Source organism: Oratosquilla oratoria, chromosome 41 (assembly GCF_046742065.1).
Source record: "Oratosquilla oratoria isolate Oo_2021 chromosome 41, ASM4674206v1, whole genome shotgun sequence".
Lineage (NCBI taxonomy): Eukaryota > Metazoa > Arthropoda > Malacostraca > Stomatopoda > Squillidae > Oratosquilla > Oratosquilla oratoria.
The window spans coordinates 25012197-25029696 of NC_134817.1; the positions used below are offsets into that span (position 1 = coordinate 25012197).

Sequence of the window (17500 nt, forward strand, 5' to 3'; positions counted from 1 at the left end):
CGAAAAAAGACACCTGTAGTCGAAGTCGAGACTTTTGTCTGTTCTTGGGCTCAAGAACGATTTTATCGAAGTCTTCTCCTTTTCTCCCTCACTCCTCTTCCTGATCTTCATCACCGACGTCTCATTCTCCCACTCACTCCCCCACCTTGTTCCCCTCCCATCTTCCCATTCTTTCCTTCCTTGTTTATTTCATGGTCACCCAACCACCCATCCCTCCTCCACCCTCCCCTGTCCTCCTACTCCCTCCCCTGTCCTCCTCCTTCCTCTTCCTCCCCTCCAAGCGATGTCGGCATCCATCAACAGACCTAAAGTTACCTCATTTGGTACACCCTCCCTCTCCTCCCTCCCCCGCCCCCCTCCCCTCCCCTCCCCTCCCCTCCTTCTTCCCCTCACCCATTCACCCTCTCTCTCTCTCTATCTCTCTCTCTCTCTCTCTCTCTCTCTCTCTCTCTCTCTCTCTCTCTCTCTCTCTCTCTCTCTCTCTCTCACTCTCTCTCTCTCACTCTCTCTTCCCTCCTTTCTTCCTCTCCCATCCATCCTCCATTCTTACCTCAAACCTCCATCCCTACTCCCTTTTCCCCTCCCTTCCTCCCTCCTCTCTCCCTCCTCTCTCCCTCCATCCTCTCTCCTCCCTCCCCTTCCTTCTCCCTCCCTATCCTCTCTCACTCTCTCTTCCCTCCTTTCTTCCTCTCTCATTCATCCCCTTCCTCCATTACCTCTGCCTCCCTTCCTCCCTCCCTCCTACCGTCTTTCATACCTACCCCTTCCTCCCTCCTCCCTCTCACTTTCCCTCTCCACCTCTCGTTGCTTTAACTCCATAATATTTCACATAACTTCCCCTCCCTCTCACTTTCCCTCTCCACCTCTCGTTGCTTTAACTCCATAATATTTCACATAACTTCCCCTCCCTCTCTCACTCCTCCCCTCCCTCACTCCTTTCTTACCTACTTCCTTCCCCACCACCTGTCCCCTCTCCTTCTACCTTGCCCTCTTCCTCCTCCTCTTTCCCCTCCTCCTCCTCCACCTCTTTTTCCTAGTTCTCCTCTCTCATCTCCACCTTCTCGTCCTCCCCCCTCTCTTCTCCTATTTTCCTAATTCTCCTCCTCTTCCTCCTTCTCTTCCTCCTCTCCTCTTTCTCCCCTCCTCCTTTACATAATTCTCCTCTTTCATCTCCATCATCTCCTCCTCCTCTTTCCCCTCCTTCCCCTTCCTTTCCCCCTCCTCCATATTATAATTCTCCTTCTCTTTCACCTCCATCTCCTCTTCCTCCTCCTCCTCCTCCTCCTCCTCCTCCTCCTCCTCCTCCTCCTTCTCTCCTCTTTCTCCTCCCTTTCCCTCTTCTCCTTATTATAATTCTCCTTCCCTTTCACCTTCATCTCCTCTTCCTCCTCCATCTCCTCTTCCTCCTCCTCCTCCTCCTTCTCCCCTCCTCCTTCTCTTTCTCTTTCACCTCCATTTCCTCCTCCTCTTCCTGCTCCCTCTTCCTTCCTCTCCTTTTCCCCCTCCTCTTTATTATGAATCTCCTTTTCTTTCAACTCCATCTCCTCCTCCTCCTCTTATTCCTCCTCCTTCTCCTCCTTCTTCTTCTTCTCCCCTCCTCCTTCACTCCCTTTCCTCCTCCTCCTTATTATAATTCTCCTTCTCTTTCACCTCCATCTCCTCCTCCCCCTCCCCCTCCCTTTCCCCTTCCTCCTTATTATAATTCTCCTTATTATAATTCTCCTTCTCTTTCACCTCCATCTCTTTCACCTCCATCTCTTCCTTCTCCTCCTCCTCCTCCTTTTCCCTTGCCTTCCTCCTCCCTCTTTAGCCCTCCATTCCGCCCTAGTCGACTCTTATTTCTCTCTTCCCTTTCCTTCTTTCTTTGCCCCGTCCTTTCTCCCTTCCCATCTCCCTCTCTCTCCCCTTCCCACACTCCTTCTCCTTCTCTCCCTCTCTTCACCCTTTCTTCTCTCTTTTACTTCCCCCTTCTTTCCCCCTTCTCACTCCCTCCTCTCCTCACCTTCCTTCTTCAGCCTTCTCTTCACTCCTCTTCCTATCCCCTCTTCACCCTCCTCCTCCTCCTATTCCCTCTTCTTTCTTCTCCAATTCTTCCTTACATATTCTCCATTCACGTAGGGCACCACAGAAATTGTCCCTCTCCCCTTCCCTCCCACCTTCACCTATTCGTATAATTGATCTTGCAAAACTCTTCTCTTTAGGCACCTCTCAGGATGCGACGAGCACACGCTTCCAGAATCTTAATTCCATGCCTTCCCTGCCCTTGACCCGGGCAGTCTGCCCATGCCAATGTTTACATTAAAAATAGAAAAGAAATCCCTTCTTTATCCTTTCCCAAAATGTTGTACTTCTTCATAGGCTTACCCATTCCCCTATCCAGTCTTTCCATGATACGTGTCTCTCCCACTACCTGTGCCTCTATTCCATGGGTGGGCAACCCTTGGCACGCGTGCAAAACCTGGCACTCTAACGACTTTTTCTCCCCCACGCGAAACCCAGAGCTCACCTTAAAAAAGATAACTAATAAGTCTCCAACTTCTGTTGTGTGACCACTGGTGACCGTATGCTGCGCCAGGCGGTGGATTTTGGCCCTTATAAGAGGTGAAGGGAGGGAGGGAGGGAGGGGGCCCATACTCGTATGTGGGTCTATCATTTTTTTTTTTTTTTTTGAGTGGTGTAACACTCCCACGTTGGCACGCGAGAAGACGTTGTATCAAAGATTTGGCTGATTTTGGCACTTACGCTTAAAAAGGTTGCCCACCCCTGCTTTATTCCGTGTATTCACCCTCGCCACCTACACGTGGGTACCCACTCTATGTTGCAGTTGAATCATGTGCTATTTTTTTTTCTTTTTTTTTTTTTTTTTTTGCCTTCACCTTCACCATATGTGTAAGTGTTTACTTTTAAGCGAAGGCTCTCTCACTTCGCCGTGACCTTCTACAGGCGGGTACTTGTACCCTGTGTCATTGGTGACCATTATAATGAGGTTCTCTCTTTATTCGTATCAACCGCTAACCAGATTCCCCTTTTTCTGTTCACTTCGCCCTCGCCTTCTTCAGGTTGGTGCTCACCCTATGCTGCGGTTCCCCCGCTTCGTGAAGATATACCGTGTGTACAACTACTACTACATGGTCGAGTCTCGAACTCTGTGGCCCAACTTCTGGAGAGTGCTCAACCTCGTCCACATCCTCCTCCTTCTTGCTCACTGGTTCGGCTGCTTCTACTACATGCTCTCCGAGGCGGAGCATTTCCGTGGCGAATGGACGTACCCTTACGACCATGGTGGGTAGAAGAAGATCCCCCCAAGAGGTCCCCCTCCCCCTCCCCCCACCCCCTTTTGACTGAGCCTTCGTGCTCAGCGAGGGACTAAACCTGCGTGTCTGTAGTGACGCTTTTGATGTTGTTGTGTTGGGTGTTGTCTCCGGTGTTGTCGCATATACACTGCTAATGCTGTTGTATAGTGATCAGTCCGTTGGCATATTGATGTTGGAAAGGCTGTCAAGGTAGTAGTAACAGTCGACCAAGTAGTAATAATATTAATAGTAGTAGTAGTAGTAGTAGTAGTAGTACTAATTAATAACAGTGGTAATAATTTGAGTTGTGGTAGTCGCTGCTGACTCCATGTAAGTTGAGAATGTGGTTGTTTGCAAACTGAAACTATAATTCAAACTGTGTTTATACATTGTGCATGAATCCAGTTCAGAATACAAAGTGTCTTTGTGTTTTACTAAAAACTAGAATTCGGTTTCTGTGGATTAACAAGAAACCTGAATTTCAGGCAGGTCACTCTAAACTCATCATTTCAGTTTTGTATAAAGGGATGACGTCATGATTCGCATCATTATCATCGACGTTGACAAGACGAAAGTATAAATTTGAAGAACACTTGAAGAAAACGGGAGAATGTTTAAAAGAAAAACGGGAGAATTTTAATAGAAATGGTAGAAGGCATAAAAAAAAACAGGAGAACGTTCAAAAGAAAACGAAAAAACGTAAAAGAAAAAGGAAGAACATTTAAAGAAAACGGTAGACAGGTTTAGAAAAAGGAAGGACGTTTAAAAGAAAACGGAGAAAAATTAAAAGAAAATGAGACGTATAAAAGAAAACGGGATGACGTTTAAAAATCATTTAAAAGAAAACGAGAAAACGTTTAAGATTAGGAAAACGTTAAACAAGGGAAATTTTTTAAAAGAAAGTGGAAGAACATGAGAAAACGGGAATTATTAAAAAATAGGAAAACGCTTAAAGAAAACGGAAGAATATTCAAAGAAAATGGAGAACGCTTAATGAAAACGGAAGAACATTAAAAGAAAAGGGGAGAACGTTTAAAGAAAGCAGAGGAATATTCAAAGACGACGTAAGAACGTTGAAAGAAAACGGAAGGAGATTATAAGAAAACGGGATAATATTCAAAGAAAACAAAAGAAAACGGTACACCTGGGGAGGGATTCCAGACTAGGGGGTGTGTGAGCTGGCTCCCCACATCTTCACATCCTCCCAAAGCATAATATCTATGTTCCACTATAACAGAACCTTTTGTCACATGCCCCAAACTCTTCTTGTTTCTCAGCGTCCTGAGGAAGAGCAGTCCAACACTAAATCACATCACTAAACATCCACTAAGGCCCTGTTCACACGAGCGCCGTTTTTACCGCTGCGGTTCACTTAGAGTGTAAGTCTATGGAAGCGTTCACACACAACCCTCGCAGTTTTTCCTTGAATATGCGGTACCGCGCCGGTTTCCGCGCGGTTCAAACCGCTAGTGTGAATAGGACCTAAACCTTATTAGTTTCCGGCTTGTCCCTCAACTTGCAAACTTCCCTGTCCCACTGGTTGAGAGCCATTGTTCTACTAGATTTGACTAGACAATATCTTGTGTGACACTGATTTTGGACCCTAAACTAGAATTTGAAGATTTGGTTGATGATGGTATAAAGATGACTTGAAATTGTGTCGTTTAGAGAATTAGTTTGTGATATCCTAGAAGGGTTTTACGCTCGGGCAAAAGGTAAGTTTTGTAAGAGTACCATCGGGTACCTGTGTTCCCGTCCTATGTGTTTTCTTGTCAGTTCTATATAAACACGCTATACGTTGTCTTTGCGTTGTTTATGTTGTTTTCGTGTTGATAAACCTGGATGTGATTTTGTGTGGGTATAATCATGTGATTGTCTTCTTTATCATTTTATCATTATCTATTTTATTTTGTTTTATTTTATTAGTTTGTTTTGTCTTATTCTTATTTATTTATGTTATTTATTTATTTGTTTATATATTTTGCCTAAATAGAAGAAATGAGAGAATAAAGAGGTTGGAGTATGTAAAGGGGTGACTAAAGTAATCTGAGCCACAGAAGAAAAACAAGGATTAAGATCTTATGATAGGGTGTTTTAGAGCTCAATATCCAATCAAACGTAACTGCAGCATTAAGTTAAAAACTCATCAAGATTTCTATATAGTAACCTTCGAGGGAAGCTCATTTTCTGTTATTTTCGTTCAACATTATATGATTTTCATTCGTTCATATGTATGACTACCTCGCCTTGTAAAATCGAATAAATTCGATATACTGGATCTAAGTTATGGAAATCAAGTACCTGCTTACTAGATCTCATTATATCTAGCATATTTTAGGGAGATGTATTTACTTAGAATTAGATCGAAAGGGGGAAGAGGTCGGGGCCATATCCGTGATGATAAGGTCGAACGTTATTTGTTCATGGGTGGGGAATTTGGTTGGTGTACAGTTTCAATAATGACCAAGCGTTTGTGTGTGTGTGTGTGTGTGTGTATGTGTATGTATGTGTGTGTGTATGTACTAGTATGTGTGTGTGTGTGTGTGTGTGTATACTGAGCAAAGATTCCTATCTATAAATTCATTGGCTGTCTGGCAACAGTCTTCTCCCTAAGAAGAAGTATTGTATTGTTGACTATAATGTATTACGTCCTGATCTTACTCTACTCATTTCTTCATGCTTTGATATTCTAGATATATTCTTTAGAAATCCATGATCGGGCCCTGGGTGCCTTTCTGTTAAAGTAACAAGACCACCCACATCCATAGTTTTACTGAGTTCTTTGCCTTTATCCTATTGGATAAACTTGCTCATAAACATGATGTGGATTTGTATAAGTGAAATGTGTATAAACTTATGCATGAGTATGTGTAAATGTGGATTGTCATTATTCCTGTCTACGTTTCTCGTGTGGTGTGTGTTTGTATTTTTAAAAAGAAATAATTTTCTCTATTGAATAAGTGTCTTAAACAGACCGAAATCGGACCTTTCTATGAATGTATCTTTTGGAGATGTTTATTTCAGATTACACAATGAAATCGGTGCAGATTGAAATGAAATGGAACATTGCATTATGGACCTTATGGGACATGCTCCAATGAGCAATGACTATTTTTTTATCCATTTATTTTATTTATTTTATTTATTTATTTTTATCAAGTGTCTAGTGTGAGCTGTGACAAGCATAGTTCTAGCAGAAAGATGGGAGCAATATGCATACATAGATACATACGTACATACATACGTACATACATACATACATAGATACGTTGTTCCAGGTCTCACTGTAGACCCACGGCCCCCGGGTAACCAACAATGGCCACAGGACAAGTCCATAAGTCACCAGATACACTATTTCTAGATGTATCAGCAAATTATCTATTAATTTTCTTTTGTGACTTTCTTGTGGGGATCACTTGGATTTTTTTTTTTTTTTTTTTTTTTTTTTTTTTTTTTTTTTTTTTTTTTTTTTTTTTTTTTTTTTTTTTTTTTTTTTTTTTTTTTTTTTTTTTACGCCATCCTCCTTGGCCAATTAAGTCTTCATCAAAGGCTTTTGAGATCACTTAACGACCTCGTTAAGAGCAGATCCTCTCACCATTCCCCTTTCGTTTGTTTCGCTGTCTCGAACGAAGACTCTATGAGGCGAAAACCATAACAGGAGCCTCAGTCGGCATCGATGTCAAGACTTCTGTCGAAGAGGCTCTCCAGTTCTTTAAGAAATTTTCTTTTCTTCAAGAAACTTCCTCGACGTTCGTCGTCAGTGTCTGCCAATAAGGATTTTCCGACTTATAGGAAGGGTCTCCGAGATCAACCATACTGTCGCCGTGAATCAGCGTGTTACAAAAAAAAATAAATAAATAAATAAATAAATAAATCCCGATCAATCGGCTCTCAGCTGAATAGAATCGTTCAGCGAAAACCAGTTATTGGATCACGTGGTGGACTTGTGATCGACAGCTATTACCCTCCCGGATGAGAGCTCGTACATGGCCCCATCTATGAATTAATGCTATGGACTTACGCTCAAAATCCTTGCCCACCAGAGTTGAAGTGCCGGCTCACACTACAGCAATGCTGATTTTTTTTTTCAACACTGGGTGGGATTCGTATTCGAATCACTGATTTAGCGGTCGAAAAGTGTACCACTGCACCACGAGGACGCTCTCTTACTTCATCTACGCCACATAGAATCCTCCCAAATTCAAACCACAGTTCCTGCCAAACTTGGACCAAATCAGTTTCCAAGACTTAAGTTAATGGAATTTGATTTTCTGATTGGAGGTAATTGGAAGCGAATTCATCGCCGAAATTTCTCAATCCTTCAGGAACCGGGTCCACTCCTTTTTTTTTTTTTTTTTTTTTTTTTTTTTTTTTTTTTTTTTTTTTTTTTTTTTTTTTTTTTTTTTTTTTTTTTTTTTTTTTTTCTGAAGACACTTGAGCTATGGGTCTTCGCTTATGCGACACGTGAGGAAGGGAAAAATGTCTTTGTGGGAAATCTTTCCTCGTTAACTTTCAATGGGGTATAGAGGGGAGGTGGTATGGGTGGGTGGAAGAGAGGGGGAGGTTAGAGGGCGGGGGGGGAGGGGAAGGTCCTCCATGGCCTCATTGTTTGCGTCTTGAAGTGATTAATTACCGTCCAGACCTTCTGGAAGAACCGTTCATTCCTGACGCAAGGAAGTCGCCGCCGCGATCTGCAAAGACGCTCTTGTCTTTGCAACGCCTTTTCCTTGTTCTTCTCCTCTTCTTCTTCTTCTTCTTCTTCTTCTTCTTCTTTTCTTTCGTTGTTTTTTTCTTCTGTTTCCTTTTTTCTTTCGTTTTTTTCTTATTTTTCCTTTATTTTTTTTCTTCTTGTTTCATTCTTTCTTCTTGTTCTTTTTCTTTCTTTTTTCTTTTTCATTTTTTTCTTTTTTCTTTATTTCATTCTTCTTCTTTTTCTTCTGTTCTTTCTTTTTTCTTTTTTCCCTTTTTCTTCTTTCTTATTTTTCTTCTTTTCATTCTTTCATTATTTCTTCCTTTCATTTTTTTTCTTTTCTTCTTATTTCTTCTTTCATTTTTTCATTCTTTCTTATTTCCCTTTCTTTCTTTCTTATCTTATTTTCCCACTTTCGAAATGGTGCGATGTAACCACGGAATTAAATTCTTGTGTTGTTTGTTTATGTTCGATTTTTACTTTATTTTTATTTTATTTTATTTTATTGTATTTTTATTTGATTTTTGTAACATTTAATTATTTATGTAAACGATATTTCAGTTCATTAATCACTTTATTTATTCATTTATCTATTTGTTTATTTTCTTACAAAACAACTTGAAAAAACATGTATAATCTTGAAAAAAATGACAGCTACTTTTAGCCGGTCAGACATGGATTTTCAGCTTATGTGATTACCATTTTGTTTATCAGTCCATAACAATTTCAGACACAAACTTCAGTAAGAGTGCTCACCACCCCACACCCAATAAGTGGGAAGTGAAAAACCCCTGGTAAGGCAAGCCGTGTCTATTGCGGCAAGCCACTGGCTTTTTAAGACCGACGTTTGGGTCGCCTCCCCTCCTGGCCAGGGCTTTCGGGAATCAATGCAAGTAGCACACAATGCATCCCGGGAATCGAACTCGCCACCGAACTCGCTCATGAGTTCGATACGGTATCCACTGGCCTACCGCGTGGCCCAATGCGATATTGATATAATTCATATCTTGGGTTACTCAGGGATGTTTGTTCCTTCTTCGTGCAAGATTTCAAAGTCGTGTACAGAAGGTTCGCACAACATCACTCCCAAGATAATTGATTGATTGATTTGTTGTTTTGGCGCCGCAAACTTCCAGATGAACTAAACAACGAAATATATACACACGATGATAGCTTGAGTGATCTTTCATTTAAGAAACGTTTCGTATGTTAATTGCATCGATGTGTTTCGTTCAGTTTTTTTTTAACGTTTTCATGACAAGCGAACCGAAGACTGTCCGAAAAGATGTGGACAGAAACCTTTCATCTAGAACCAAACGCCAATTTAGAGACTGGAGGAAGATTCATAGCTTCATTGATCACTTTGACCTGCGAGGTAAAATCCGTATTGAGAAGGAAATAGGCAAGAACTGGTTTACCAACAAAGTGGTTCTCGAATGGTCAACGAGACTTAGTAACCATATAGTGAGCGCTGAAACATTTTCTTAAGAGAAGATTAGATAACTTCATGGATAGGGATGAAAGGTTGTAAGGGACATGGAACTACCTAGTGTAGGCCTTATGGTCTTTTGTAGTCTCCTCCATTCTTATTCAGATCAACCTCTGACTAGAATAGGGTGAGACCCAACCTGACATTGACCAAACACGACAAACGTGAGTACCTTACTGTCATTTGCTTTCAGAATAGTCCATACTGGTAAGTAACCTCCTAACCTATAGCCACCCTCTCTCTTCTTTCTTCCCCTCCTGAAGGCCCGGACTTCGCAACGCTCTCCCGCAAGTACCTGGGCTCCGTGTACTGGTCCACCCTCACGCTGACTACCATCGGCGACCTTCCGACGCCGGAAACCAACAAAGAGTAAGTACCCGTGACCACGAACCTCCTCAGTCACTACTCTTCAAGCTTGCTTCTAGTTTGATCCATGTGTGAGACATGTTGACGTTATAGACAATGCAATTGGATCGTACTGCTGTGCATGAGTGGAACGTCCGCCTGTACGTGTGCTGACGGTGACTTGGGCCTTGTTATAATACCTCAGAAACCGCACCAGCTTCCCTAGCAACCGAACCGACAGGAACATGTCACAGCTCGGTCAGCTCCACTGGGGCGGCGGCGGTGTCGCCTTTGGCACAATAGGGCCTTACCGAATGCCGCAGCCCACAAGCCTTGTTCCTGCCGTACAGTCGCAGCACCCTCGGCCTGCAGCAGAAGTAGCAGCAACAGGAGCCACAGCCGGCGAAGCGACCGGCGGTACGACGCCCTCGCGTCCCGCGACCCCCCACCTCCAGATAACCCATGTCCTGCCGAACGCCAAGAGCTCCTCCCGCGCCCTGGCGACCTTGGAGGAGGAGGAAGACTCCGAAGGGGTCGCCCACGGGGATGCGACGGGGAGCACGACCCCGGAGAAGGCGGAGGCGGAGGAGGAGAGCCACGGGTTGTCCGAGGCCACAGGCGAGACGACTGACCTCGCGAGGGCCGAGGGCCCCGTAGCTCTTCCTCGCCGAGGACTCAGGTCCCGGTTGATAAAGATCAAGACGAATGCTGGGTTGGTATTTGCTGTGGTGCTGCTTGGTTTAGTCCCCTCTACTGCTGGAGAGAGAGAGAGAGAGAGTAATCCCACCTTAATAATCAATATCATCTCTTAAACATAGCATATAAATCGCGTCTCGCCCTCTGCTCACTAGACGAGTAGCCTACGAGACCTGATACAAATCACATTAGACTCTCATTAACATTAAATCCTGAGAATTAGAGGAGATACCCCTTTGTAGTGTTGTGTGATCTGCCCTAGCACCTCCTGTCGAGTTAAGTGAGGACTCTGAGCGGGAGACTTGTTTTTGCGACTGAGGCGAGAAGAGCAGCACGACCAACTACTGTAAACCCGTAGTGGCTTACTAACTAAGATTAACCTAACTTCTTCTATAAACAGACTTTTTAAATACTTATTTTTTTCCTAAAAAGAAAAAAAAAAAAAGAAGGGAGAAAGAAAGGGGATCCCAGTAATGGTCCTCGTTTAAACAAAAAAAAAGATGCATGATAAATAATTCCTTTTCACACTTAATTAAACCAAAGAGTTAATTTACAAAGACAAAGCTTTGCACTCTAAATATGGAAGAACTGATTCTCGCGTTTTCATTCCGTTCACCTTTTTTTTTTCGTTCGTAGTGGAATGTTGCTTGCGGAACTTGAAACATGCAGAAGCCAGGACTGCAACGACCCGACTTTTGAGTGCGGCAGGCCAGGCTTGCGGCAAGAAAGCACATGCGGAACTTCTTTCCTGATGGCGATCCGTCTTCCTGCCGCGGCACACTCGCGGCACACCTGCGGTACACCCGCGGCTCACCTATACCTGCGGCTAGCCGGCGTGTGTGCGTGCGTGCGTGCATGCGTGCAGGTGACCTGACCTTTGCCCTGATATGGCCTCATGCCCCGCCACCACACGTGCAGTGCGGACTTCACTCGACATCTTTTTTATTCTTTTTTTTTTCTGAAACTTGCCAAACTCCTTTTCGCCTCTCGATCTCTCTTTGTGACATGTGACCTTCACCCGACCCCAGTGCCTTCCAGGCAGACACTGCCACCCTCAGGCACCGGCTGGGCTTCCCCCTTGATTCTGGAGTTCGTTGTCTTCAGAGTGTTCTCCCTGAAGTAGTGGCGCAGTTCATTTTTCTCCCCTTTTTTTCGCGTTTCGTGCCACGGGACATTTCCGCGGTATTTTTGAGAACGTGGAATGCTACACATTCAGTGTGTTTGGGCATTTAAAGTATTACTGACTGTTGTACGATGCGGATTCTATGTATGTCATCATGGCATGTCATGTTCCTTATGTTGAGCGCTGAAAGTCTTCAGAAGACTCGAGACGCAGAGTTCGTCAGAGTCATCCAATTACCAAAACAAAGTACCTTCGCTACAAGTCTCAATATCAAAGACAAAAAAAATTACTTATTCATCTATTCATTTACCGAAGATAACAGACCAAAAAATCAATAATTCGAACTGCGCACAAAAAAATGCAAATATATATAGAACAAAAAACGACGGACCTAGACAATACATAAAAACGTTTCTCCGCTACATCCTTGCGCTGTTGTCACAGTCGACTCCCCAGTTTCATTCAAATCGCAACACATTCAGTGACTCAGCCTACAGGGCATCTTAGCTCAGATCTATTATTGACTTTAAAGATGATTTGGAGAACCCAGACGTCACGAAACAGACGAAGCAGAATGAGTCAGGGGAAGGAACGGGGGGGAGGTGGAGGAGAAGGAGTGCGACCATATCCCCCCCCATGGAGTAGGAGTGCGACCGTACTCCCCCTTCATGGAGCAGGAGCTCTCCCGTCCTTCCACCCACCTCAGACTCCCGCTCGACCCAGTTCGCAAGAGAGATCGAAACCTCCGACAATCCACTACGGGTTTATAACGTTCAGTCAAGCTTTCTTTTTCTCACGCTCATTCTCGAGCTAGTCTTCCGCTGCAGCTCCCCCTTCAACCCGATCTCCACTTCGTGGACGCTTTTTCCCTCCCTTTTGCCAGTATCGCTTCAACTCCTCTCACACATGTAAAAGAAACTACTTCACACTCGAGGGGATTTTTTTTCTCGAGGAGGGGCTTTATACTCAAGGAGGAGGTTCTTACTCGAGGAGGAGCTTTTGACTCGAGGAGGAGCTTTTTGACTTGAGCCTTTTGCTTGAACAGGAATTTCTTACTCGAGGGCTAGCTTTTGACTCGAGGAAGAGGTTCTTACTCGAGGAGGAGCTTTTGATTCGAACCTTTTACTTTAATAGGAACTTCTTTCTCAAGGAGGAGCTTTATAATTGAGTAGGAGCTTCGAGCTCAAGGAGGAGTTTCATCCTCGAGGAGAACTTCTTATTCTAGGAGATTTATTCTCGAGGAGGACCCTCTTACTTGATGAGGAGCTTTTGACTCGAAGAGGACTTTCTTACTCGAGGAAGTTCTTACTCAAGGAGGAGGTTCTAACTCGAGGATGAGCTTTGTACTCAAATAGGAGTTGAGTAGGAGCTTATCCTCGAGGAGAACTTCTTACTCGAGGAGGAACTTTATGCTAGATGTGGAGCTTTATACTCTAGGAGGAGCTTTATACTTGAGGAGGACCTCCTTACTCAAGAAGGAGCTCTTTACTCAAAGAATAGGTTTATACTCGAACAGGAGCTTTTAACTCCAGTAGGAAATTCATGCTCGAGCTTCATGCTCGAGCATCAGCTTCTCGAGTAGGAGCTTCATGCTCGAGTAGGAGCTTCATACTCGAGGAGGAACTTCCTACTCGAAGAGGAGCATCTTATTCTAAAAGGAGCTTTATACTCAATGAGGCGCTCTGTACTCGTAGAGCAGCTTCGTGCTTGAGGAGGACCCTCTTACTCGAGATCACGTAACTCGAGTAGGAGCTTCATGCTCGAGTAGGAACTTCATACTCGAGGAGGAACTTCCTATTCGAGAAGGAGCTTTATACTCAAGGAAGCACTCTATTATCGTGGAGGAGCTTCGTACTTGAGGAGGACCTTCTTACTCGAGATCACGTTACTCGAGTAGGAGCTTTATGCTCGAACAGGAGCTTTTAACTCGATTAGAAGTTTCATGCTCGAGGAGAACCTCTTAGTCGAGGAGTAACTTCTTACTCAAAGAGCTTTATACTCGATTAGGATCTTATTACTCGAGGAAGAGCTTTTTACTCAAGGAGGTGGTTCTTATTCGAGGAAGAACTTTTGACTCGAGGAGGACTTTCTTCCTCGAGGAAATTCTTACTCAAGGAGGAGATTCTTATTCGAGGAGGAGCTTTTAGCTCGAGGAGGAGCTTCTTTCTTGAGGAGGACGTTTTTACTCGAGTAGGAGTTTTTGACTCGAGGAGGAACTCCTTACTCTAGGAGAACCTTTCTTATTTGAGAAGCTTTTTCTACGAGGTGCTTTTCTTTGAGGAGCACCTCCTACTCGAGGCTCTTACTCGATGTCTTAAGAATTTTTGACTTGTGGAAGAAATTTGTTATCGAGAAGGAGCTTTACACTTGAGTAGGAGGTTCGAGGAGGAGGTTCTTACTCGAGGACGAGCTTCTTACTCGAGGAGAACCTCTTTGCTCGAGAAGTTTCACTTTTAGGAAAGAACTGACTTCCCAAGCGAAAAGCTTGAGTCCCACTTAAGGAGGACTATTCTCCAGGAGGAGCTTCACTCTCGAGGAGGAGTTTCACTCTCGAGGAGGAGTTTCACTATTACAGAGAAGGTTTTCAGTTAATGGGGAACTTTATCCTCGAGTAGGACCCTCATACTTGAGGAGCTTCACACTCGAAAATATTCTCACTCCAAAAAGTTTACATCCGAGGATGAAGTTCAAAGTTGAGAATATTCTAATTCGACAAGGTTCACACTCGAGTAGAAGCTCGCACTTAAGATTCTTACTCGAAGAGGGACGTCACACTCTAGAAGCAGTGTATTCTTTGAGAGGAACGCATTGCTCGAGGAGAAGGTTCATAGTTGAGGTTTATAATTGAGGATGAGCTTCATACTCGAGTAGGAGCTGGCTCTCGAAGATTTTTACTCAAAGAAGAGCTTCAACCTGGAGAAGGACCTTATTTCCGCTTCACCTATGTAGGCCTTGAGGCTGCATGTTCTTAATCAACTATCATTTTATTGAAATACTGCTTATCTCTCTTATCAAGTATTATCTTAGTCTTCTCCCTTGTGGGTACGGGGCGTGTAGAGGAGGCAGAGAGGAAGCAAACGTCACTCATCCATTCATAATTTTGAGTTTTTTCTTCAAGAAATTTCGAAGACGAAATATTTTCCAACACCCAAAAGGGGGTGCTTTTTTACGTAGACTTCCTCGCACCCTTAAGGTGGCATTGAGAATATAGACGTCACTCATTGAATCCTCAAATCTGAAAAGAAGAGTTTTATTTCGTATTTTTAGATTTGTTATTCAAGAAATTTCTTCAAGGAAAAAAAAAACGTTTTGACACTCCTGAAGGTGGATGTATGACGTCATACCGCCTTGGCTTATTCCAGATATGTCTTCACCATCATCAGTTATCTCATTGGAGTCTTCATCTTCGCCACCATCGTAGGTAAGTGCTATTTCTTTTTAAGTATCGAGACATCAGGCTCTCGTAAGAACTACATTTTTCTTTGTCAAAAAGAGAGAGGGAGAGAGAGAGAGAGAGATGCTCTGTTTAAATCTAAAGAACACGTAGACTCGGATTCCAAAGTTTGGCGACAAAAGTAGAGATGGCGCTTTATTCACTGAATGTTAACCATGTTTCGCTTTTGAATAATATTGTTTATTATTTGGAAAAATTACACACATTTTACCTCCTTTGCGTTGCAATTCATCTGCAGATAAGGTTACCACAGAAGTGTTGGCAAAAATTGGAATCCGGCTGTATGATTCCATTAATAACTGGTACAGCTGATAACAAGATTCCTGAAATGTGGCAACATTGTGTTTGTTGACAACTGGTCCAGCGGATGACAGGATTCTTAAAAATATGTCAACGTTGTTTATTAACTGATTTCATAAAGATGTAAACAAAATTTGTGATAACATTATTTCATGATTCTTGCCAGTTGAAAACGTTATAAGTGGAGTCGACTGTGTCTCTCTCTTGTAATATTTTTAATCTTATCGCCCTTCTCCACCTCCATCGAAACCTGAGATCTTTCTGCCTCTGTGAATACCTGTACATAACATGTGTAAGAATGTGGACGTTTCTATTTGTCTTCGTATTTCCCAGGTGTCTTTTATGTGTGTTCACGTGTAAGTCATCAGATGACTGAAGGAGTGTATGTCAAAGTACATAGATACTGCCTGTGTATCTTTGCGTGTGTGTGTGTGTGTGTGTTTGTGTGTGTGCGCGCACGCGTGTGTGTGTGTGTGTATCTATGTGTATGTACGCGTGCGTTCCCGCTGCCTTGTAACCAAAATCCTTCCCTCTCTTTCTACTAGATTCACAACGTTCCAAAACATTTTCCACCATTTTCGTCCTTCCCGCTGCGTGCTGGCCAGCTTCAATCACGTAGGCTTTACCCAGACAGATGCAGATACATCTTTGTCATGCGTTTGGTCTCGAAATCTTACCAAACCTTTTGCGGAGGATATGTCACATAATGCAGTCTGAAATTTTTTAACTCTGATGCAGTGACGCACTTTACATATTTTTTTCTGGATTTAGTTAAGTTCATTCAGCAGAGGTGATGTGTTGCCTCGCTAGAAGGACTATATATATCTTATATATCTTTATATCTATATATATACATACACATATATATATAAATATGCATATATATATATATATATTATATATATATGTATATATATATATATATATGTATGTATATATACATATGTTTTCATATATATATGTATATATACATATATATATGTATATATATATATATATATATATATATATATATATATATATATATTTGTTTTCGGATAAACAAGTCAGACTCCATGGTTTTCCGTTACATACTTCCCTTAGTCAATGTTAAACCCCTAAATAATAATCTCCAAAAGGGAAGATAATGTTACCCCCCTCCCACCCTTCCACCCTCCCCCCGGAAACATTCCCAGCTCCCCTCATAAAATACGGCCCGCCACGAGGGGAAACTGTAACTGAACCCACGAAATACGGCTCTTGGGTGGAGAGAGGGGAGAGTGCTAGAAGAGAGAGGGGAGAGAGGACCGGAAGAGAGAAGGGGGGGAGGGCCAGAAGAGAGAGGAGAGAGTGCCAGAGAGGTGAGAGAATGTCAGAAGAGATAGGGGAAAGTGTCAGAGATGGTAAAGAGTGTCAGAGGAGAGGAGAGTACAAGAAGAGAAGGGAGAGAGGGCCAAAAGAGAGTAGTGGCATTGGATCCTACTATTCCGTTGATATTCACCCCTTCATAAAGCTGGCGTCCAGTTATTCCGAATAACGGTAGGAGAGTTGAATCGTGAGGAGGTGAGATGGGTGGATCAAGTCCTTCTTTTGTCTAGAGGTCTATCCTCTGCTGAATGGAATTGTCTGGTTTTAGACTGAATGAAAAAGGATAAAGCGATGTCACGTGTTGGAGATTTAGGATTGTAGGAGATAGTTGGAGAGACATAAAGGGAAGCGGGGGGGGGAGTAGGGGAGGCAGTAGGTGAGTAAACAAGGGATTCTGTCTCTCTTTTTTCTTTTTTTTTTTCTTTGTTGTTTTTATCTTTTTCCTTTTCTTAACAAGGGATGACCCTCGCCTCTAACGCTGCAACAAAACAACTTCATATCACTTTTCGGCTTACAGAAGCGGGATTTTTTTTTTTTTATTATTATTTTTTTTTTATTCCACGGTTTTCAACAACCTCTACGACCCAAAGACTTTCTGACACATTTCGTTCTTTCAGACCACGAGTCTGTAAAGTTATGGCGTTTGACAATGTCGCCTGGGGTCCTTTTTTATCTTTAGTTGACAAGAAAAAGGGTACATTTGAGTTCGTTATCAGTCTGGGAGCTGTAATATATGATTCCTAAGGTTGAGATGGTGTGACAA

At 42.9% G+C, this 17500-nt stretch overlaps 1 protein-coding gene across 9 annotated transcripts in view; it reads left to right on the plus strand.

Moving 5' to 3' along the window:
• LOC143021049 (uncharacterized) overlaps positions 1 to 17500 on the plus strand; it is a 364105-nt gene that overhangs the window by 246305 nt on the left and 100300 nt on the right. For 8 of the 9 annotated variants that reach the window (XM_076178249.1, XM_076178255.1, XM_076178248.1 and 5 more), the window contains exons 5-8: positions 3060 to 3282; positions 9736 to 9841; positions 10023 to 10529; positions 14999 to 15057. In XM_076178249.1, coding sequence (XP_076034364.1) covers positions 3060 to 3282; positions 9736 to 9841; positions 10023 to 10529; positions 14999 to 15057 — 895 coding nt within the window. The remainder of the gene's footprint in view (positions 1 to 3059; positions 3283 to 9735; positions 9842 to 10022; positions 10530 to 14998; positions 15058 to 17500) is intronic. The other variant, XM_076178254.1, reaches the window with a different exon arrangement.